Raw genomic sequence first — 23,462 nt, 5'->3', positions numbered from 1 at the left:
AAAAGATATCTGGTTATCTAATTTCCATTCACAGATAAAGTAGCTTTAATACTCTGGTCATTTCTTCTGAAATATTACAACAGAATGAAACAGCTTATTATTCCTTTTACCCATGCATCTATGATTTATTGTCAGAGTAAATGTATTTTTTCCTCTACAATATAGGCAGCAAAAAATGATTGAAAAATAGACTACACAGATTCAAGAGGCATAGGTCCATCAGGGTCATCAAGCATGATGGCCTAAGTGTGCTTTCCCAGAAGCATACAAACTGATGACTGCAGCAAGTTGGAATAGCATATTTGGAGAACGATTTCTGTATATCTGTCTGTTACTGCTCCATATGTTGGACACTGGTTACGAGGCTAGTTGGGCATTTGCTCTGCTAAAGACCCTGTGTTACATCCCCACAATTCTTACATTCCTATAACTTAATGAGATCAGCAATACATCTTCCTGATGACCAATAAATCTTAGAATCATATAATGGTTTAGGTTGGAAGGGACCTTAGAGATCATCTAGTTCCAACCCCCCTGCCACGGGCACGGACACCTTCCACTAGACCAGGTTGCTCAAAGCCCCATCCAGCCTGGCCTTAAATACCTCCAGGGATGGGGCATCCGCATCTTTCTAACATTGTCTATGCCCTTTGTCTTTTTGCACCCTTATACAAACCCTTCCCTCTTCTTTACAATAAGGACTCACTTTGTGAACTCCTGTGGACTAGGATCCCATCTTATTTATTTGTCTTGAAAACTTCCCAGCACTTTTATGGGAACACCTAACATTCTGATTATTAATAACAAGAAAAATGATATTATGATGAGAGCAGCAGAACCGCTGCTGGCAGAATTATTTGCAATCCTAATTTCACCCATACAACATGCTGTCCTGAACCTCTTCCCCTTCAGGTAATATCAGCTGGGGCTTTGTTTTGTTTTTCCTTTTCCAATTCTGCTGCAGGCAGTTTACTTTGCAGCTTCCATCCATTAATCTCAAAGTACTTTTACATAGAGGAATTAATTAAGACTCTTACATACAAGAATTAATTAAGACAGTAGTAGGCATGTTTTATTATCTCCATGTTGCACATGGGGGAACTGAGGTCAAGAAAGAGTTGCCCAATTCTTTTGCAGAGCTGGAAATGTACTTAGGCATATATCATATCCTCTCAACCTGGTGTATACGAATATCCTTTCTCTCCTAACCTTGTGAGGCAGGTATCCAGTTTACCAACTAAAATACCATTGACACGCAGTCCTATTATTCAAAATGGAAACGCTTCCCTCAGGCAAATAACTTGGCCAGTCAAACTTCTAAACACATCCTTCTTTCTTATTTCAGACAGAAAGACAGAAAGAAGAACACAGCACGAAAAGCAAACTACTGTAACTACTGTGGGATCTGATAACATTTATATTCTTCTAAAGAATCAACCCAATACCTGAAATCTGTAATCTTATCATCCTGCTTTAACAGACTCTCCCTCTTTCTCAGCATTCACATGTATACTTCTGTTTGATAAAGAAAGAAATATAAACCTAATGACTTATGATTTTTATCTACAGTTCATAAAACCTTTGCACAGCTGACGCTGTACTATCATGCTTCTGAAATGCAACAGTGCCACCTTCAGATCATGCTAAATATGACTTTTTCACAAACCATCAGTATGGCAGCACTTTCTTTTCATCCAGACAAGTCCTGCTAGAAAGCCCAGAAGCACATGTATAAACCTGAGCAGAACCTGCACACTCACATACTGAAGCACAAATGTTCGCTGGGAACAGCAGTTCTTTATTTTCATAAATAAACATTAATAAAGAGGAATCAAATACTACTTTTTAACACCTGGCACGTTCATTCTCTAAGCATGAGAATCACAGCATATTCCCCTGCCACTGCACTCACGTTGGGCAGAGCAGTACATCAGCTGAGATCTGCTCCTGCTCTGCAACCTTCACATAATTTGCCAACTACTCCTGGGTATGCCGGGTCCCCAAGCGAGAGCCAAGCCACAGTATACACTGGAAATGTGTACCTGTATGCGTGTATGTATATATACTAGATACACTATACACATTACATACTGGATACAGTATGCATGATAGCCCCCAAAAGGGCCCCGCTCTGAAGGAAACCTACCGGAAAGTACGACCCCAGGTTGTGTTGCAGCCCCTCCCTGCTATATGAGGAGATGCAGGTCTAGCGCATGACCCGTATATACAGGTATACCTCCTGCCATGTCTCCTCCCCGCCAAGTTGAGACTATAAATCAAACGTGTATGTTCCATTCTGAAGTTTCTTCTAAACCACAGTACCTGACAGATCCCTTTTACTCTCAACAGAGGTATTTGTTTAAAACTGAACCAGCCTGTCATTAAATATTAAAACAGGTAACAGTTTCAGTAAATTCAGTCCTGGTTTAAAAATTTGATTATTATCCAAAAATTGGTGCAATGCTGTTTAAACAAGAAAAAACAGTTAATTAAATTCACAGTCTCTTTGCTGACATACTACATATTTTATACTTTGCTTGATTATAATGGGCAAACCTCATCATTTTAAAGCTAAGCCATTTGCATTTGTAATTAGATCCAGTTCTGAAAAAAAGTTGAAGTACTTCTCAAATTCAAGTTTAGGCCTCTGGTATTTTGACTAAAAAATTATCTGTGGTATTAGTTCAAATTACACATACTGGACTGGAGAATATTAAATCAATACAGGCTTGAAAATCAAGGTGGGAATTAATTACTTGAGTTAATTTCTTCGACCTTGTTCTACAATACTACTGAGAGAAGAAAGTAAACAGAAAACACTCTACTCACCCACTGTCATACCATCCATGTAACGCTTGATGATATCGAAGGAATCTCTTAAATTTCCTTCTGTTATGTCAAATATGATATCTGCCTGGTTGGCTGGGTACGTAGGTGTGATGGCACGAAGAAAAATAATCTCTGCAAACAAAGAGTATCACAGAACGTACTGAGAAGTATTTGAAAACACCACTGAAGAACCTGACGGAATTTGATCCAAAATTACTTGTCCTCAAAGCTGATGGAGGACACCACCCCACCCCCAGTTTGTCGTTTATAACGGAAAGAAAGAACATCGTCGGGAAGGAAGGATTTGGATACATTTATTTTGTCCTCCTGCACCATCCAAGAAGCCCCGAAACTTTTTATTACTGTTACTTTGAGAGTCTAGAAAGACCACTCTTAGAAAACAGTTGGACTCCCAGCAGGTACCTAGAGGACCACGCTGAGGATCCATGGGGTGGGCAGTGTAGGGGCACCAAACAGGTAAACCCCTGAACTCTGATTCCCTTAGGCAGATACACAAAGTATTGCCATTACAAATTACAGAGTCCTCTGAGTATTGGAGGAGGGGTTTAGATTAAAAAAAAAAAAAAAAAAAAGCAAGACTATTCTTCGAGCCTCTTGTGAGGGAGGAAAGTAGTAGTATTCTCATTATTATCCTTGCCCTACAGATGATGAAACTAAACCATGGGGCTCTAAGAATTCACCCAAGGCCATGTGCTGAATTACAGGTTTACAGGTTAGGAACGTCTTCTGGGCTTCGGTAGTACTCTCAGATTGCTAGGTCTCATCTCTTTTTATTAAATCATGAGGATGGACTAATGAGGGAACGGTTTGGGAAGCATCCTGGGCCAAATCCTTAGCTCTGCTGCCAGTACACCTGGTGAAGCTGAAGGGGTGTGTATGGCAGTAGAAGTGGCTATGAGGCATTCTTCCATTCCCTGTGAAGTAGGGCCAGCCAAGGCCTGAAACAGGTCTGACGCAATCTCCAGCAGCTCTATGCATCTAAGTTATCGGAGGTTAAATTGTTCGTATATGAACAAGGATTGAGATGTCTCTTGCCCTACTTGTATGGCCTGGTGCAGAAGTGAAAAAATTAGTTTTGGCTTTCGTTTAGGACAAGCTTCTTAGGTGGCAAGGCTGAGACTCTGGGTGCCTCAGAAATTGGGATTTAAGATCTTTAAAGACCCTTCCAAAATAGTCATCCTTTCCTTCTTCTCTGTCTGTGCCACACAGTAAGTTGCTGAGTGGCTCATCCTTCAGAGAAGCAGGGCTGAAGGCAGTCATCCCACCGCTGGATGTGTAGACAATCCCCAGTGAAGCTGCCAGAACATGAATACAAATGCCAAGGAGCAAAAATTGGCTCTTGAAGTTTATATGTGAACTAAGCAAAGTGAGTGTGATCCTTACGAAACTGCAGGACTTAAAAACTAACAGGTACTGCAGAGGCCAAAGAAACTAAAGAAATACACGAGTGCCCATGACAGTGCACCATCCGGGGTTGGAAAGTTCACTTTGAATGACTGGACAGCCACTCAACTTGGATGCTTTTTGAAAATCTTAGCTCAAAAGCTTTCTGGCCAGTCCTTGGAATGTCCCTTCCTTTATTCTATATTTTAAAAAAGCACACTTATCTTTTTCATAGGTCAAAAATAGGGAAATCACAGTACTAGACAGTATATGCAATATAATGTATTTTGTGATTAACGTTTGCATGTAGATAAAGCCCATATTCTTGGAAGAAGCCACCTGTCAATAGCGAACAACAGACCATAAACAGATGAGAGAAATATAACGAGCACCTACTTCCTATGGCAAAATCTGCAAAAAAAGGGAAGAAAAAAGTCACGGAGCACACGCCTATTATGTGAGTAAATGCGGTACATGGGAATTCAGACTCAATATTTCCTTAGACTGGGAAGCTGTATGAGTTAGAGCTCAGAATGACTTATTTTCCCCCATAAAATTAAAACTCCTGGATATTGAAGGTTTTAATTAAATGAATAGTACACTATAATTTGGAACTGTGCAAACATTTTACTGCACTGGTAGCTAGTCTGGCTTTAGGCAAGGATTTCCGGTGGAGGTTTTATATGTTGTAGTCTATTAAATGGAACAAGGAACAAACCACTTACCTTCAGGTCTTGTAAATTCTCTGAACGTGGGCAGTGAAATGACAGTGTGGGAAATTGTGTGGACTGGATCCAACACACAGTTGACATCATTTGGTCGACAAGACTTAATGCAACGGATCGTATCTGTCTTTTCAAGTCTGACACTAAGAGAAACGAGAGAGAGATGCATATATGTCCTGAAAATTAATTACTTTGTGTTTTCCAATCTGGGGAGCTGGAAACTATAATTTATATAAATGTTCATTCTTCACCTCAAAAACTTAGACAAAAGCAGTTCATCAGAACTGCTGGACTGTTGAGAAATCTGGCTTGGCTAAAAGTTGCAGTCAAAACCCCCTCAAACCCAGTTGTCCTGGTTTGAGGACAAACCACGACACCAGTTCTTCAAGCCAGACATTTAAAAATCAAGAGAATTATAGTGCATAAGATGTCATGTAAAGTCGCTTTCCAAGTACAAACAGGACCAAAAGACTAGGCCCAGATCCTCAGCTGCAGGGCACTGGCGTGGTCTCACCAATTTCAGTGGAGCTACACTTACTTGGACAACCCCTTTTGTACTCCATGTGGTATCAGTCATATAAATTGTTTCCATTCTGGAAACCTGGTAGGAAATACCTCAAGGGCCAACTTTCTTTCAGTGTGGCAAGAGCCAGAAAATCCTCTCTTAAGCCTTTTTTTCACACACACACCCCTTTCCTTCTAAACTGAGAAAACGGAGAAGAAGGGAATCTGGGGGAGGAAAAAACTTAACCACATTATTTAAAACCTCAAAGATTGAATTCTGAGTTTGGGGAAATGGTAAGGGTCATTTCATATTCCATCTCAGCCAGCTGCTCATTCGTCCTTGAAAGTCTATTAAAAGTTAAATGACTTCTTCTCACCCTTGTCCACTAGAGTGAATTTAAAGTCACTTACAGTTCAAGAACTTCACACAATACCCAGTCTGTGTTCATGAGAGATGAAAGGGCTATGCTGGGACTTACAATGTGACTAAGCCCCACAAATGATCTCAACTTTGACCTGCCCATTTCTTCATATTTCTCAGTGGAAAAAAGAAAAGACTGCAGTGTCAGAGGGGGGGAATTAAAAGATTAAAAGGAAGAAAAATTCACTGAGTAAAAGGGAAACAAAAATGGAAGTTTTACTTTGTCAGATACCTCTAGAAACAAATGGTTCTTGCTCTTTTCAGAATGTGTTACCCAAGTCCACACCTACAAGCCATCTTTTTTCAGATGTTCAAAGGGACTTTATGGGTCTATTAATAATAAATACATCAGTAACTTCTTATTATATGCTACCTACATTTGCTCATCAAAGAAAACAAAGCCAAACACGCTGATATTGTATGAAGCTAAAATAAAGATAAAAGAGAAAATATGAATCAACATTAAGGAAATCATGCTTCAACAGATGTGAACTGGCATAGTCCACAGGAAGGCAATGAAGCTGGGTTAATTTACACCAGCTGAGTCTGGCTCGTTATTCTCACTCTGTAGTTCATGTTCTGAGAATGGCCAGGAGACACAGGCCAGGAGAGACCTTTTACTTCCCAGTGTTATCTTGGTACAAAATCTTGTTATTTCCTAGTCAGCTCCCAGGGAACAGAATAGGGCTCTCTGCTGAAATGCCTCATGCTGGTCATTTTAGAACAAATAATTCTGGATATATGGACATAATAGTCTGACCTACAATAACAGATTCCATCCCCTTATTTTAAACATCAGCTGCCAAATTAAGAAAGGACTTAAGATAGCTGATCCTCATGTCTATGCAATAAGGATCAGCTAAATTACACAGTCTAGTTCCAGCATAAAATAGTCTATTTCAAAATATGTAACAAATAGAATTGAAGCAAAATGTACACGATTTGTGTTTGTTTCCCTCTCTCCCTTTTTTGCCCCCCTTATTGTGTATAGATGAATTTGGTAGACGTTTGGTCTCTACAGCCCTACAAACAAACACTGCATCTTTCCTCAGGATCCTGCTGAGCTGGGGTCACAACAGCCAAGTCAGACTGGTTTCACTCCCAATAATGTGTTTACAGATTCTTCTCTTTGCTTCATATAAGACATTAATTAATAACTATAGCATCATCTGAAGGTTTTAGGGACACCAATAAACAGTAGCTTGCATAACTCATTTTGGGAAATTATTACTAATGAAGTACTGATGCAATACATACAGCACTACTAAATTTTACAGCATACTAAATTTTCATAGCTGTATTTAGATAATAGAATTTGTATGCAAAAACATTGTAGTGGGAGTGTCCGAAGTGTTCAGTATGGGTCTGACTTTGCTCCTTCCTGGGAAGAAAAGGGAGCTTTACTCTTGACTTCAGCTGGAACAAAATTTGGGAAATACAAACATTTCTGAAATTCTCATCTAATAAAGCTATTAGGTTTTTTTAAGAGAAAGTCCTAAATAAGATCTACATTCATAATTCTCACTTCTGATTCACTGGAGTAAAGCATTCTGACATGAATTAGGTACCCTGCATGCAGAAACGAAGGATCACAATGATCACAAGTGATTTGTGTTAGTTCCTAACTAAAACTAGTTTCTAGATCCATCCAGTTTGTATCCATACATGTGACAGATAGACAATGCATCAGCTCTGTTTCTTTGCATCGTTTGTCTGTCCTTTTACAAATCCCACAACCTTTTTTTTTGCATGCTCAGTCCACACTGCTAAACTTGAGTTTGTGCTTTCATTTTCCCCTGCCTAAATATTCATTCTCTGATCTCCTCTCTTTTGATATCCCTGCTAATTGCTTCAGCATACCCAAAGTGCAGCTGATAACACTTTGTTCTCTCATTGCTTTGATGACACATCTTTAGACATCTTCTGCAGTAATTTCTTTGACAACTAGCATCTATTTCAAATGCTTGTATTTGCTATTAATGATGTACTCTGATCTCAAAATACTTCTTAATTTTATCCTTACACATCATCTTTGCATTTGATCTTCTGATTAGCTGATGTTTTCCTTTTTGCTCATATCCTCCTGTAGTGTGGACTGTAGCTGACAAAAGTTTTTTCCTAAGTGCTGAGAACTTCCTTTATTCAAATCTTTCCTTCAAGTTTTCCTCCTCTAACAAAAATTACAGCTTTGGAGCTGGTACCTCCTGTAGGCCTTTTTCATTTAAAAGAGAAAAAAGTTAAGAAACAGCTCAGTTGCTCTGATTGTTTTGCAAATAATCACTTCCTGAATATAATTTTTTATTTCTTCTTGGGTCCTGGTGTCATTCCTTTTCATATTCTCTGTTGGATTCAAGGAGTAAATTCTTTGGACCAAGAGCCGTGATTTCATTTTCACTCGGAAAGAACCATGCACGTAAATGGCGCTACATAATTACATACATGTTCTTGAAAGTTCAAGCTACGCTGCAGCATTAAAACTTCTAATCGAGGAGACTCTGAGCTCCGTGTTCTTGAATTACTTGCTGAATGTAATTAATATGGTAGCATTTTACAATACCGAGGGCCAAATTCTCACGCTCCCTTCTTTTCCTGCCAAACAAATATATATTAATGCTTGCAAAAATTAAGTTTATTTTTGAATCTTTATCCTACTTAATTATGGCCTCATAATGAACTGGTAGCCAGAGGGCATTTATATACAAGCATCTTCTGTGGCGGTAAGAAACCCCATTAGCTCAAGTAGCATGGGCTTGTGCTTTCAGTACTTAAAGCTGGGACTCTATCCCCACTGGCAACTTCTGGCAGCTTTATAAAAGTATGTGTCAACAGACTTATTAAACATTGGCATTCCTCGTGAGACTTGAACTCCTGTCAGCCAGCTGGGATAAACTTTGCCTTAGGGAACATGTAATACTCTGGCAGAGTGCTGCGATCATGCCCCAATCTAGTCCTTGGCTGATGATGAGCCTGAGAGTCCGCAGCTTACAGCTAATAGAGTAATTCCTTGTGTTCAGGTGATTAAGGCTTGCGATCTTGGTTTAGAAGGTTCTCAGTTTCTAACCTTGTACCTTGCCTGTGATGTCTGTATTTATGTAGTGAAGCATGTTTTTTATACGTGCATTCACATGGGTTATTCTTCTTTAATCTACAGAGTGATTATTTTGCCTACGTACCAGACACAAGATATCCAAACCCAGGATGGTGTAAAAGAACACTAATTTTTAGATCATACTTGTGGGACTGAGCTTTTAATATTTATCAATACAAGAACAGAAGAGTAAAAGAAATCCTTTTCCAGTTCACAAAACAAAATAATTCCAAAGAAATTCCAGTTGTATTGTCTACATTGTTCTTGATTGCATAAAAGTAAAGGAAGAAAGTCACAGAAGTAAAAGAAGAAAGATTTGGATGTTGGAATTGTGGCTGACCTTTCAGGGCTTCTAGGGTTTGGTTAGGGTTTCTTTGGTGGTGGTGGGTAAAGTCTTTAGAGTTAAAAATGTATCAGCTTTGATATGGAAGTTGGAGAGACAAAAATGTTGTGAGAACAATTAAATATCTTTTTCAAATGTTCCTGTAGATGCATCTCAGGATATAGCCTGAAGAACAGAAAGGAGGTCTCTGCTACTAGCTGAATGCTGTTAGGAAGCTCATTGCTGTTTTCCCATAATTAGGTTTTCAGTTCAGTAGAAATTCCACAGAAAGGAAGATGAAAAATCTCTAAAATAAATGTTCTTTAGAGGAGATTCTCTTTTTTACCATCCTTAAAGGTTAGAACTGGTATCTGTACCTGGTGGAAATCAGCTCACTGGATACAACAGAGCAATGACAACTAGCACAGCTTGAGAATCTGGCTCCACATTTTGAAGTGACTTGTGTGCTGGGGCACCTCTGAGGTCCTGAGGGCCTAAGTTATGCCCTTTTAATAGATTTTCAAAAAATGTACAGTATTTGCCCCGTAAGTGATGAAACTCTAAAGATGTCTCAGTTGAGACAGCTCAAATTATACACCTATTTTGTTTTGAAAATTCAGACCTAAACATATGCAGCTGTGTATAATCAAATGAGAACAACTCCACTACTGTGTGAAGTAAATTAATAGTTTTCAGTCCTTGGTATATTCAGGTAATAAGCTCTTGGACACCAATTTCTGCTTTCTATAATGATGCAGAGTACACATAAGGATCTCCCCAAATTGAGACGTTCTGTGATAGGGGAAAGCGGAGAACTGCAATGATGATGGCAAATAAAATGCAAGTGCAGCATGCAACAGATGAACTAAAACTTTATTGAAATTGAGGAAAAAAAAGCTACTCTTAGAAGAGAAAAAGTAGCCAATGATGCCTGTAAGTTAGGGATCAAAGCTGTGCAGAGACAAAGATAAAAAGTTTGGCAATAAATGTGTTGACAGTTCCGTGGCGGGAAAGTTGCATTTGAATTGTCAGAAGAAGGTCTCTGGGCTCTGTGATTTGCTGCTGCATGACCACAATGCCACTGTGGTTGTTCACTTTTTTTGTGGTGAAAAAACCCTCCTGGTTCCCGCTGATGATGGACAGCAGAATTTTATCCCCAGGGACAGCATTGGAAGGGCCCATGCGGAAAATGTCGGTGGGTACTTGAATGTTGGTAGGAAAAGAGAGGTGATAGTAGGTTATTCTCAAAGGCAGGCTCTGGCACTCCTTATTTTCATTACAAGGCAAGCGCTCACAGCGACTGCAAGAAAAGTGAGAACACAAGACAAGAGGAAGATTAGCGTACATTTAGCAAGCGTGATAGGAGAGCAAGGGCAGTGGGGGTGGGAAAAGATATGTTGACTTGCATATCCATTCTTCAGCCTGACACCTCAGTCACATTGCAAATGGACATTTATTAAATAAGGATGAACTTGTCTGAAGTTGGTGCTTTTAGAGAAATGTTGCCATTTTCAGAAGCGTTGCCCTTTCTTTGCACGCACAGATGAATTGAGTCTGGCACCTCAGTGGGGGTGAGAGTTCATTTGCTTTTAGATCATCTAAGCTCTTCCTAGGGAGAACCAAGTTTTATGCTTTTGTTGGTTTTATTCCCCCCAAGTTGTAGTCTTTGGTTGACTGGACACATGTTAAAAAAAGGAAGAGAGCCTAAGTGGTTAGTGAGCTGACTGTGCCCTACTTGGGATGTCTGGCTGGATTTTAAGATTGAGCCAAGTACTCCAAAAACCAGAAATGTACAAGAGGCTGGTCCTTCTGAGAGAGAAGAGGTGCTCTAGATACTGCACTATATTTGTTCATCATCTGACAGCATACAGAGGAATGTAAAGCTTACTTCCAATACTGCCCGTATATTAAGGTTTATTCGCTTTGAAGACAAACCTTCTTACTCCTGATGTGGCACAGCATTTCTCTGTGCTACCAGGAGAAGAAACCCGAGTCAGTCTAACACCCATCTAGGCAAGCACTGAAAACAAGATCCAATGGCCTGATGTATCCAGCATGTACCCTACACATTCCATCCACTCTTACGCAGCCTTGAGTCCCAGGAATGATGCTGGTGAGCGAGAAAGTTGCCCTCTGCCGTTTCCTTCCCTTATCCCTAGGCACTGTATTACAGCGTCAAATCCAGAGAACTAGGAAGAGATCATCCATGCAGGTTGAAAGTGAACAACGAACATCAGCACTAGAAATCATGATCTGCATGGAGAGAAGTGAAGTTTGTCCAGTAAAATATGGCACAGACAGGTATGGGCATTAAAGTCACTTCTATCCAAGAATGCTGCAGTTTACCACAACATTAATGAAGACTGGACATGCCATAATACCTGGTGGGTTTGAGAAGTGTTTAAAGAATTGCAAACAAGGAAAGTTTATATGAGTTTCAGATTAAAGATATGCTCAAATCACCACATTCAAGTCGGTATCTGAACACCTTCTCAGACAGGTGTGTGGAAGTAGAGGTAGACATGACGATCTCAGCTGGATGCTGACTTTGCAAAATTTGGGGATGATCAGGTTGTGCATTTAGCTCCACACTTGCCTCATGCACAACTGGGAACCAATTAAATTACGTACAAGAGTCTCTCCACTGAAAAGCAATATTCAGTCCACCTTCTGAACACCTTCTCAGACAGGTGTGTGGAAGTAGAGGTAGACATGACGATCTCAGCTGGATGCTGACTTTGCAAAATTTGGGGATGATCAGGTTGTGCATTTAGCTCCACACTTGCCTCATGCACAACTGGGAACCAATTAAATTACGTACAAGAGTCTCTCCACTGAAAAGCAATATTCAGTCCACGGGCTGAGGTTTTGGAACCTAAGCTATTTATTAATTTCTTTACTAAGAAATGCTCCAGCATGAAAGCATGCTTTGCTTCTTACTACCTCAAGGAAATCTGAGTGCCCATTTCATTTATTTTATTTTGACATATAAAATTAAGCTCCTATCAGGAATATCTAGTATCAACAGAACTCTGGCTCATAAGCAAGCCCTACTTTCTGCCAGTGCATGGTGACCTGAATTCCAGGAAATTTTCATTATATGCAAAATAAGCATTTTCAGAAAGAGTAGTTAAAAGCACCCTTAGTTCTTCAATTAATGTGTTCTATGTTTTCTCTTAATACCACTTGCAAACGAAAGTACAAAGCAATTCTTTGAAGACTTAAATGCATTCTTAATTTTATTCATGTGCGTTAAGAGCACGCACAAGTCTTCACAGGATGGCCAGCTAATTAGGTGTGGATACTCTTGGAATATTTTCAGGTATAGCGAGTTCTGCATTCTTTTCTGAAATGTCATCAATAACTCCATTAAAGAGAATTACTTGGTTTTGTTGAAATCATGAGGCTACTTGGTTTTGCTGAAATCGTGAAGCAAGTCAAGACAGTTAATTTCTTAGTTGGAAATGTTTTCTTCATGTAAATCTTTTTGGAAGCATGTACGTGCTTATGAGCACTTACATGCTCATAGAGATGCCCTGATGTATTCTTTTATGAAAGTAAAATACATTTTATAATAATAGCCAGATCTTTTTAAAAGAACAAAAGCCCAAAGTTCCCAGCTTCCTAAGTTTTGAAAATGGACATTCTGCTGATTCAGAAAGTTATATGTGGAGGCAGGTGTGCCTGCGGCTAGGAGCTAGCATTATTCAAAATTCATCATCTTTTATCTTATTCTTTGGTGGTGCACACTTCATGCTGCACACTTCACTATAGGTTTAGTTAATGTGCACTAATTGTTCCATCAAAGAACCACAAAGGAGAGATGGCAAATAATATTGCTTTCAAGAACCAGAGTTCATTCTGGGGTCATGCACCACAAAGGCAATAAGCAATGAGCTTTTAAATCCCAGTGTAGTCTCCAGACCTTATTTAAAAGCTTCCCTTCAGTGGGCAGAAGAAAATCATATGGCACGGGAACCCAACACTACTGCTAGTGAGTCTGCAGCTCAAGACCTGGGGTGCTGCTCCAGCTCCGCGGCATCTCAGGAGGGATGAGCTGGCCGTATGGCTACCGCACCCTGCCACCACGCCGTGTCGCTGTGGGAGACAGCACAGGGGACCCCGCGGGAGAAGGGGAGCACTGAGGAGGCAGCGAGATGCTACCAGAGAAACCCAACCCAGAGCCCAAGTAAAACATGAACTGCTTTGCAGTGGGGCAGTTTTACAGATGTCCTTGCAAAGCTCTGCAATTCGGCGCGTGGGCTAGAAAATTAAACATATACTGCTGCTAAATGCTTATTCCTGAATTTGTTCCCGATTATTTTAGCTCACTTACTACTCTGTTCTCTTAGGTTTATTTATGTGGCTGAAATACTGGTTTCAGAGAATTACTATTTTGAATTTCATGTACCAAACACTGGTTACTCATAAAGGAAAAGAACACTACCAAAACTAGAGAGATTCCGTTTTAGATAACAAATAAAACATTTCCTAACGGAGAAACAAGTAGAAAATATTTTCTGCCTTCCCTCCTGTCAATTTCCGAGCCTGGTTTTCACTCCATTGTGCCCAAAGGAGTTGAGTGGTATACAACAATTCTTCACGCGCTAAAGGGAAAAGAACTTTTTATTAGCAGGATTTATGGCTTTGTCATTTACTTCATACAGGGAAACCATCTCAACATGCCAAACAAGTAACCAAGTATTATTATGAAACTCTGAACTACACATTTCTGAAATTTGACCCTGTAGATTTCCAGAGCTGTAACAATCTTCCAGACGTCCTAGAATACACTCCACTACAAAGGCACTCGCTCGTGCCATCATCGGTGTGTATTTCTTTTCAGCAGGTTGCACAACACCTTGAGGCCCAGATAAGCCATCAGCTGGGCTGTATCACCCCATCGTGGATCTCTACATTTCTGTTAATAGAGCAGCTGTATCAGAAAGGTGGATTTGTCTTAAACAGACCAGTACCTAAAGGGAATGAAACCAACTGATGGCTGGTTTTCCAGATATTTCTTAATCAGAGGAGAATCTGGAGTCCCACTTTAGGCTCAGGTGGGAATACAGTATACAGCAGTACAGTAGACAGGATGCACAAATACTCTGCATCTTCCTCCTGTCTAGAGCTGGAAACTCTCAGACCCATCTTCACTTTGCACTCAGTACTGAGCCTCTATGTCCCATCCTTGTCTCCTTCATCTGTCTTTCCCCACCTGGCTCCTTCTTCCTATCCCCTTTCCTTGCTTACTGCCCTTCCTGCCCACTCAAATATATGGCATCAGGACCGTCTACTCAGCCAGTGCCAATCCTCCTCTTTTTGTTCCATCCCCTCCTGGCTGACACGTGGTTCTCCCAGTTTCTACCTCACAGCCCTAGTCCCAAAGCATACACCCCTCCTCTCAGTATCTTCGTGCAGCCATCCCAAATTATTCCTTGCTCTGATGGTCTTCATCCAAATATGGCATCAATCACCCTTAATCATAAGCTCCTGACTCCTGTGCTTGGTTTTCCCCTTGTCTCTAAATTGTTTTACCCAATTTTACTTTCTATCCCTCAAGCATCTCTCATATTCATTCTCATCACCTGATCATACCTTCAGATCCTTCCATCCCTACATTCAGCCTCCTTGTTCTTAAGTATGCCCTTCCTTCTTACCGAGCCGGCTCTTCTCTCATCCATGCAAGAAACAGCTTTCTTATCCACAGTGTCTGGGTGGCCTTCAAAAGCACAGAAGAAACGGGCACTGTGGTTGTCAGGGCTGGTAGAACCTGGCCCAGGACAGACCAGAGCTGACATTATGGGGAAGACTGGGCTTCTTTCCTGTGGCCATATATGGGAATGGGCTCAAACAGGCTGTGGAGTTGGTACCTGCATATTTTAGACTGTTTTAAAGAGCTGCAAAGCAGCTCAGGTCTGCTAAATCAGAAGAGGATTGTCTGTGGCTAAAAAAGAAAGACCTCTCTACTGATAGCAAGAATTAAATCACACTGAAGAAGATAGTCAAACACAAAGACAGATTGCCACTGAGGCTATGAAATCCTTGTCATTCAAGGAATTGAAGCATAAGTTCAACAACCAGTCTCAGAAATACTTCAGGTAAACCTGATTCTATTTTGGCGTGCAGGGCTGGATTAAGATTACCCATCAAGGTCCTCATTTCCTACAGTTTACAAAAAAAAGGCTAAATGCAATTTTACAAAGTTTGTAATTTCAGAAGTTTCAGAAGTTTTTTGGCAATGATGACAAAAAGTGCAAAAGTAATCTCCTAAAAAGTTGCATATCTCTACTGCAAAACATGAGAGCAAACTGTTAAAAGAAAAAAAAAAAATCATCAAAATGTCTTAAACACACAGTTGCAAATGAGTGAACTGCTTTGGCTGAAATTTGCCAAAACTTGAGCCTGAGTCAGACACCTGGCACATAAAATTTCAGCCGTTGGTTACGTTTTGGCAAAATTCTAAGCAGTTAAAAACAGGCCCTTATAATGAGAAGCGACAGGCAATCTTAATAATAGGCAGACATGTCTAGAATATAAAAATATTTCCCAATCTGGCTCAATGCAGCACACATTTCTGACACACTGCCATAACCACTTCTTTATCTTTTCTACTATTTTTCTTGGCTTAAATATTACAAATGTTTGCTTCAGTGTCGCATAAAGAGAATTTAATTGTTATGCAAATTGCAAACAAAAAGTGTTTGGCAAGGCAGTACAGCAAGTTAAATCCTATTGTGAGTAGCAGTAGATCTTAATTATCCTTGGAAAAATACCAAGCCTATAGGCTGATCAAGTTTAAAAAAATGCAGAATTCAAGCAAAAGAGATAAGACCCTCAATAAAATTGTTGCCATTAAGGACTGGACCATGCCAGGCACTTTGCTGGTCTTTGGGGAAGGTTACACAGGCTGTTTGCTCCTGAAAGTCAGAGTATCTACACAGCATCCTGAGCTTTCAGCCTGTAGCATGGGATGATCTTGCAATTACTTCACCTCATGCCACTGCAACAGCCATGCAAAAATCTCTGCTTCAAAGGTATTAGGTAAGGAAGCTTCTGGATCACTGAGGGCTGTTGCCTGTACATAAGGATTTTAAGGGAAAATATGAATGAACAAACTTGGATTTGGAGGACTGAGGCCTATTAAATGATAGCTGTTCCAATGATAGCTGGAGAATAGAGCAAAAAAATACCATGAGGTGCCAACTTGATGAGAATGGCAAATGTGTTGCCTTTCTTATGAAGCGCCAAGTTGGTGAAACTGGAATGTGTTTTGAATAAAAAGGAGATGATATTGGTATCTGTAATAGATACCATATTATGAGAAGCCAACCATTTTGATTTTAGAGCCCTGGCACAAGGTTGGGTGAAAAACGGATTTAATGTCATTATCATACAAAAGCTAATGAAGATTATAAAGAAGCTAATAAAGAGGCTAGCTATCAGCTATCTTGAGTTATATATGCCAAAAATAAATGATTCAAGAATATATAAATTAGTTGGGATGTAAAAAGGCTGCTAAAGAGCTGTCTCACGAAACTGCTCCCCAATGGCCACAAGGTAACCCAACACATAAAGCCTGATTCTGGCATGTTGGTATACTACTTGTATGCTGGCTAAGTACGAGAGTAGCTATCTCCCCATTGAACTAACTTGGACTTTTTCAGTAAAGACAATGAACTCATATTCTCTTTGTTTTATGCAAACACATTTTCAGCAATAAATTTAGTAACTGTGTCTGTAGCTGTTGAGAGGGGAAAACCTAATAAATCCAACAAGATAATAACTCAAGGAATTAAAATAATTAGAATTGCACTGAGCAGCTACAGGATTTGTGTCTGACTCATAGCCTAATTATAGCCCTTCAGAAGAATCTCTCCCTGTGAGTCTGTTCAAGTTAGGCAGAGTAAGTCATTACAGGGCCCCAACAACCCAGACACAGAAAAACAATTCAGACATTCTACAACTTCCCCAAAAGATCCCTAAACGTCTCAAATAGCCATTAATTTCAACACATGCATAAAAATACAGATAAGAAAGAAAATGAAACGGAATGTGTGTGTACAACATGTATTTTATAAACTGAACTTGGCAACTCAGGGAGGTCCATAAGAGTAGAAATCTGCCAATTCTGCTTAATGCCCCATTGCAAATGACTTTTTTTTTTTTAAATTAGGATACAAATGAACCCACAATATTACAAATAAAGAAAACATCTGCATCACAAGGCACTGCTTGTGTATTGATGTGAAAAATATAATTTAAAATTTAATTACTATTGACATATCTCAGAATACAAGCATGTTTTATAAATATCTGGTTTCATAACATGAACTCCCTCTACAGCATTTTGATCAAATACATCTGTTGTGCCACTTATATGGCATTTCACAGCTTAAGGTTTAAATGGAAACTAATCACCACAAAGTCCCTCTGATGAAGGTCAGCATTATCTTTTTTCTATGGAGGAGGCACAGAGTACTAAATTTTATCTAAAAGATGGTGGGCATATGAACATTGGCTGTGAAAAGCAATAGCAGGCTAATGAAAAATGTGATTTATCAGCTTTCCCCCTCTAGCTGGTGGAGCATATGCCTACCTGGGTATGGCGCACATGGGGGAGGGGACCGGGGAGCAGCATTGGGAAGAATTGCTGCAGTACAGGGTGGCCATAAAGCCATAGGGCGGGAGGAAAACCAGTCATCTGCACCAGCCATAAACTCTAGCTACGCAACTGAAGTTTTGCAGCAACTTCTCCACTTTGCTAGCACCATTTGATGGGTATAAATGAGCTACCAGCTGCCCCTCTACGATATTGTATTTTCAACACCAGAATGCATAGACTTACTCTGAGCTAGGTTAAAAGACAAATATGGGCAGCAGTATCACCCTTGCTAGGATTCACAGCTTAACAGAGGCAGAGTTGGAGAAGACATTCTAAGAAGTAAGACAGTCTTGCAATGCTTTGCAACAGCACCAGTAAGACTTCAGAGAGGGAGCTAAAAATAACTCTTCCATTGCAGTGTAATAGTAAGGAAAGACTATGTGTGAAAGGAAGTTAAAGTCAGAATTTTGAAGCTGAAGGTAACCCTCCTAACAGGCCGCCTGCAACGTAGCCCAAGAGAGAATATCAGCTTATGGCTCTAGAGATCATTACAGTGCGAACCACTGACAGATGTCATTTTTTAAGGGAATACTTTTTTCTTAGACTGAAACAGGAGCATGAGAAAGGGACCAGACCTGTGTGTGCAAAACATAGGGCAGGCCTACCAACAAAGTACATATTTGCCAGAATCTGTTATGTATTCAGTTGGCGGTGGCGTGATATAAAGGAGATCATGTCACCCCAAAACTGTTCAACCTTGAAAAAGAAAGTACTTACGTATCTCCCGACTTGCGGTAATTTTCTGGACATTCCAAAGACAGACAGCGAAAGCCCCCCTGGATGTTAAAGCAGGTCTCATTGAAAGAGCAGTTGTGGCTTTCTGCAACACACTCATCGATATCTGCCAAATGGAAAAAGGTGCGTGGATTAAACACATGCCTTTCCTCTACTTGCAGGTGCCAGATGATGACAGTATCATATTAGGTACTACAGAACATGGGATAAAATTAAACATTATTACAGGATGGGAAGGGAAAGGCAGGAGAACAAAAAAAGAAGAAAAGTAACCCGAACAACAGGCAGGAATAGGAAAAGGAAGAGCAGCAGTGCCACTAAGTGGACAAGACCTAAATATTTGCTGAAATGTTTACAGCATGATATTTCTTTTTAATGGCTAAACTGACTCATACCATTTTCACAGTGGGAACCTTCATCTTCAGAATTTGTTAGAATTCTTTAATAATGTTATAAAAAGTATTCTCTACTGCATTCTATAGTTTATAAGAGAATTCTCCTGTATATTTATTATAAAATACTAATTTCTTCAGATTTCAAGTTGATGTTTACTGCTTTACCTATATTGTTGTAGGAAAGGCATATTTTTAAACATAAAAACTTGCTAGAACTTTTTAGAAGTCCACAGTCCAGTTAGGTCTCCCTGCAGCTATTGAACTCACCTTGGCAGTTGCGTGCATTGGGTGCCAACCTGTAACCAGTGGAGGGACAAGTACATTGAAAGCTCCCAGGAATATTAATACATCGAAAGGAACAGATATGCCCTCCAGTAGGTAAAGCACATTCATCAATATCTGCAAGAAGAAAACACCACTAATTTACTACATGTTCATGACTTTCAACCGAGTGCACATGTATGGTGTTCCTGCTGTGAGCTTCAAACACAATTTCATGATTCTAGTTGCTGGGCAAGGAAAAAGGTCATCAGATAGGGATGGCTCTAGTCAATAAAGGCTGCCAGGAATAAATGGAGGTGTGAAGAAAATGAAAAGCAATATGAGGGCCCAAGAGACAAAGTAATGGGATAAGAGCAAGCACTTTACAGTGATGTATACTGTAGTACTTAACAAAAGGGAGGGAGAGGAATAGTTTTATCCCCTTTCTTACAAAAAGGAAATTGAGATGAGGTGTTCTGACCAAAGTCTTACTGTCAAGCCAGTCCTCTAAACCTAAGTCCAAATTCAGGATCTTGTGTACAAGGTCGCACCCACATCCTCCTTGTATTTGAGGATAACCTACTTACACATTAGTTCAGAACCACCCACAAAAAGAGGACATATAAAATACTACCTAGCAATATTTTATATCACTTACATAACATATAAATGGGTTTGTATTTTCAGTTGCTGAAGACTAGGAATTCTGCTAGTTCCTTGGAGAAAACACAAACCCAAACATTTCTTGCAAGTTACAGAAGTTGGCCAAGCTGCAATTCAGTGTAAACAGCAAAACTGACACCACACAAGCAGAGATATATCTAGACTAGGACACGGGTGGGAGACCTTCATTAAATAGACTTTCATAGTTTCACAGAAAAATACCCAAGACAATCAAATGTTAAAATGAAACAATTATGGGTACATGGAACTGTTCACATATGTTATGGTGAGATTAAGAAATGCTCACTCATCCTCCATCTGCAAAATGATAATGCTTACCTTCACATGAAATCCCATCTATGTCACTAAGTTGAAAGCCACGGCGGCAGTAACACTGATAGGAGCCATACACGTTGGCACACTCTTGACTACAGGGGCTGCTCTCACATTCATTCAAATCTGAAATGCAAAATTATATACCTGAACCCCAAATTTCTTGCTGTATTTGTCACTCCTACTACAGAATTAAGGCAAAAATTTGGAAGACAATTTTTTTAGTTAAAAAAGGATAGTATGCACATCACTGAGTAAGCTGGAAACAGGGGGCTTTGGGTGTATCACTCTCAACAAGATCTAGCAGTATAGGTTAATCTGCACTGTGCTATTATTTTCCATTGTCCTTCAAGGTGTGTGACTTGGAGGAAGTCGTTAGGACCACACTTACATTTTTATATGTGGATATCAGCAAGGCTGGTTTTGAAGGTCTTGAATCTGATTCAGCTGAATCACCCTTCAAAATACCGTAAATGCAGACCCATACACTCCTGTGCGAACCAGTCAAAGGGCAATATATTGGAACTGTGGGCTACCATGGTCTTGATTAATCATAACAGCATTCATGTAATCAGAGAGACCACACTGGGTCGATTTATCATACCATTCCAATGCAATCTTACAAGCTAAAATCAAATGGAAATAGCTAAATAGCAATAAGCTGTATCTCATATCAGATGACAAACGCATACGACAGACATACCTTCACATGACCTGCCATCAGTTGAAAGTTTGAATCCCATGGTACACGTGCAGTAATAGGAACCAGGAGTATTCTCACACTTGTGAGCACAAAGGCGGCCTGGATAGCGTCTGCATTCATTGATATCTGCAATGAGAAATATATACAGAGGTCTGTGTATTGGCTGGCTTCACTGCAGTAGTATTCTGGACACAAATGTGATCATAAAAGTTTGATTTTTATTTTCCAGATCTAAATTTCATACTAGAGAGGGAAGGACTTGCTCAAAATGCTCATTTAGAAGCACCCCAGTGCATAATTGAATGAGATCTATAAAGAGGAAAGTTGCTTTGATCTTCCAAAGGAATGTTTTGCTGTAGGTGCATATAAAAATATCACAGAAAACAATTACACACACTCTCATAATCTTACCTTTTAACAGGATAACAGATAACATGTTGACAATACTAATACAGCTTCCTTTGAAGTACCAGCAGCTCTTTAATACAGTAGTAGATTTATACAAATAACATAGTAGTCAATTTTACATTCAGATGAAAGAGGTTATGCAGAGAGCAATAACATTATTTACACAGGATCATTTTTTAAAATGCCATGGCTGCATGTATTTAAGTCGATAGGTGCAACTTACCGATACAAGTTCTACTGATGACATCAAAAGAATAGCCAGATTTGCACTCACAACGGTAATTGCCTGGGGCATTTATACAAACATGTCCTTCTCCACAAGGCTGATCAGAGGATGAGCACTCATCCACGTCTGGAAAAAAAAAAAGGAGAGAAATGATTGCGAGTACATTTCTGAGCATGCAAGTTGAGAGAAGAGCAACATGTTAACATATTTCTATGACTCATAGTAGTTATAAAATGTTTTGAAATAGAAAGCAACATTTTGATCTAGTTCTCAGCTTCTGTAAGATCAGAGTCAGAAGTCCAAGCTATTCTTACTGAAGCAGGTTATCTCGGGTGTCCTGTTAATGTTGATGGACTCAGGAGGGAAAAGGAATCAGGAAATCAGACAGCCTTTGGAAGAAATCAGGTACAAAATTGTTTTATTATGCACACTCAATATTCATGGATCAGATCTTCAGCTAGAGTAAGATGCCAAAGACCCACAGTCAGTAGTGCTTTGATAAGCCATTTACAAAAAATGAAAACACATGCAAAAATACCTTTTGCAAATGCCACCTTAGTTAAAAGCCAGCCAAAGGCATATATGCCTTTCAACATTACTTGAATGGCTTCTGCGGGACATTAAGCCTTGTGTTATACCTCTCTATGGGGGAGATTTGAGACCACACAGTACTGTTCCAATACCCTAATATAGTCACAGACAATGCTATTTTTGGGGGGTGATTATAATTTCTCCTCTTCTCAGAATACAGGGTTTCGTAAGTTATATGAAGGACAGAGAGAGAATCCTTGCCATTCTTCATTTGTTGGGACTGCCACGAGGGAAAGAACAGGATCAAGAATTAACTGTCAGAATAGGAAAAACTTGTGCAAAGTGCAAGAAACTGGTAAACATAAACAATAGATGTGATTTATTTTCTTCAAACTGTTTTTTCTTCCAAACTGTTACTTACCTACACATCTTGTTCCAAACTGTTACTTACCTACACATCTTGTTCCATCTTCATTGAGGTGATAACCTCGGCCACAGCTGGGTGAGATTCGCTGGCAGGTATATGAGCCATCAGTGTTAATACATATCTGTCCAGCTGGGCATGGCATGTTGGTGCTCAGGCATTCATTGATATCTACAAGAGCACAAGAAGTCAGTGTAACTATCTGCTGTCTGAAGTTGTTTAAGGTAAGATGCTTTCCTTATGTAGTCCTTCAGCGGATTACGTTAAGATGTAATCCTTCAGAGTTTGAAAAGTTCTGCCCATGGGAGAATACAACTATTCATGCCACTTAACTTCACCAATATAATGCTTCCAGGGTGAAGATCAGGAGAAGTATAAGAGGCCCAGATCCCACTGAAATGCAGAGGAAATTTGGTATAGAACTTGCATTTGTCTAAAAGCCTTTGAAACTCTCCCCTAAACCTATGAAAAGATGATCAACAATTCAGTTCACCATCTCAACCAGTTATGCTGCAGCGGGTGGGTTGTGGCTCACAGTGAATGAGCTATTTGGTAGTACGTGCTCATAGAGGTAGTAGCTGACTCCATCTTTACAAATGACAGAGATAAACTACTGCTCACAGGTATTCACCACGAATACCTTACCTTGTCTTATGGTAAGTTGTCCATGTAAACACATAAGAATGTGAACTATATATTCACAAGACTATGCAGCCCTCTACCATCCATCAAACACGTCTGTTTTTTAACAAGCTGGACATCATATCACTTTGTGACAAAGATATCCTTTCCCTGGTAAGAACCCACTGTAAAGTAAAATCTCAG

General features: G+C 39.7%; 1 protein-coding gene across 1 annotated transcript in view; it reads right to left on the bottom strand.

Moving 5' to 3' along the window:
* FBLN1 (fibulin 1) overlaps window positions 1–23,462 on the bottom strand; it is an 82,585-nt gene that overhangs the window by 19,021 nt on the left and 40,102 nt on the right. Inside the window, exons 9-16 of the mRNA XM_082485801.1 lie at window positions 22,665–22,808; window positions 21,680–21,808; window positions 21,049–21,174; window positions 20,352–20,471; window positions 19,356–19,487; window positions 18,676–18,799; window positions 4,959–5,101; window positions 2,830–2,961 (exon numbers count right to left, since the gene is read on the bottom strand). Of these exons, the coding sequence (XP_082341927.1) occupies window positions 2,830–2,961; window positions 4,959–5,101; window positions 18,676–18,799; window positions 19,356–19,487; window positions 20,352–20,471; window positions 21,049–21,174; window positions 21,680–21,808; window positions 22,665–22,808 (1,050 nt within the window). The remainder of the gene's footprint in view (window positions 1–2,829; window positions 2,962–4,958; window positions 5,102–18,675; window positions 18,800–19,355; window positions 19,488–20,351; window positions 20,472–21,048; window positions 21,175–21,679; window positions 21,809–22,664; window positions 22,809–23,462) is intronic.

This window comes from Vanellus vanellus, assembly GCF_965231255.1.
Source record: "Vanellus vanellus genome assembly, chromosome: 1".
Taxonomy (NCBI): domain Eukaryota; kingdom Metazoa; phylum Chordata; class Aves; order Charadriiformes; family Charadriidae; genus Vanellus; species Vanellus vanellus.
The sequence above is the reverse complement of the archived record's forward strand: the minus strand, read 5'-3'. Positions and strand labels throughout refer to the sequence as shown.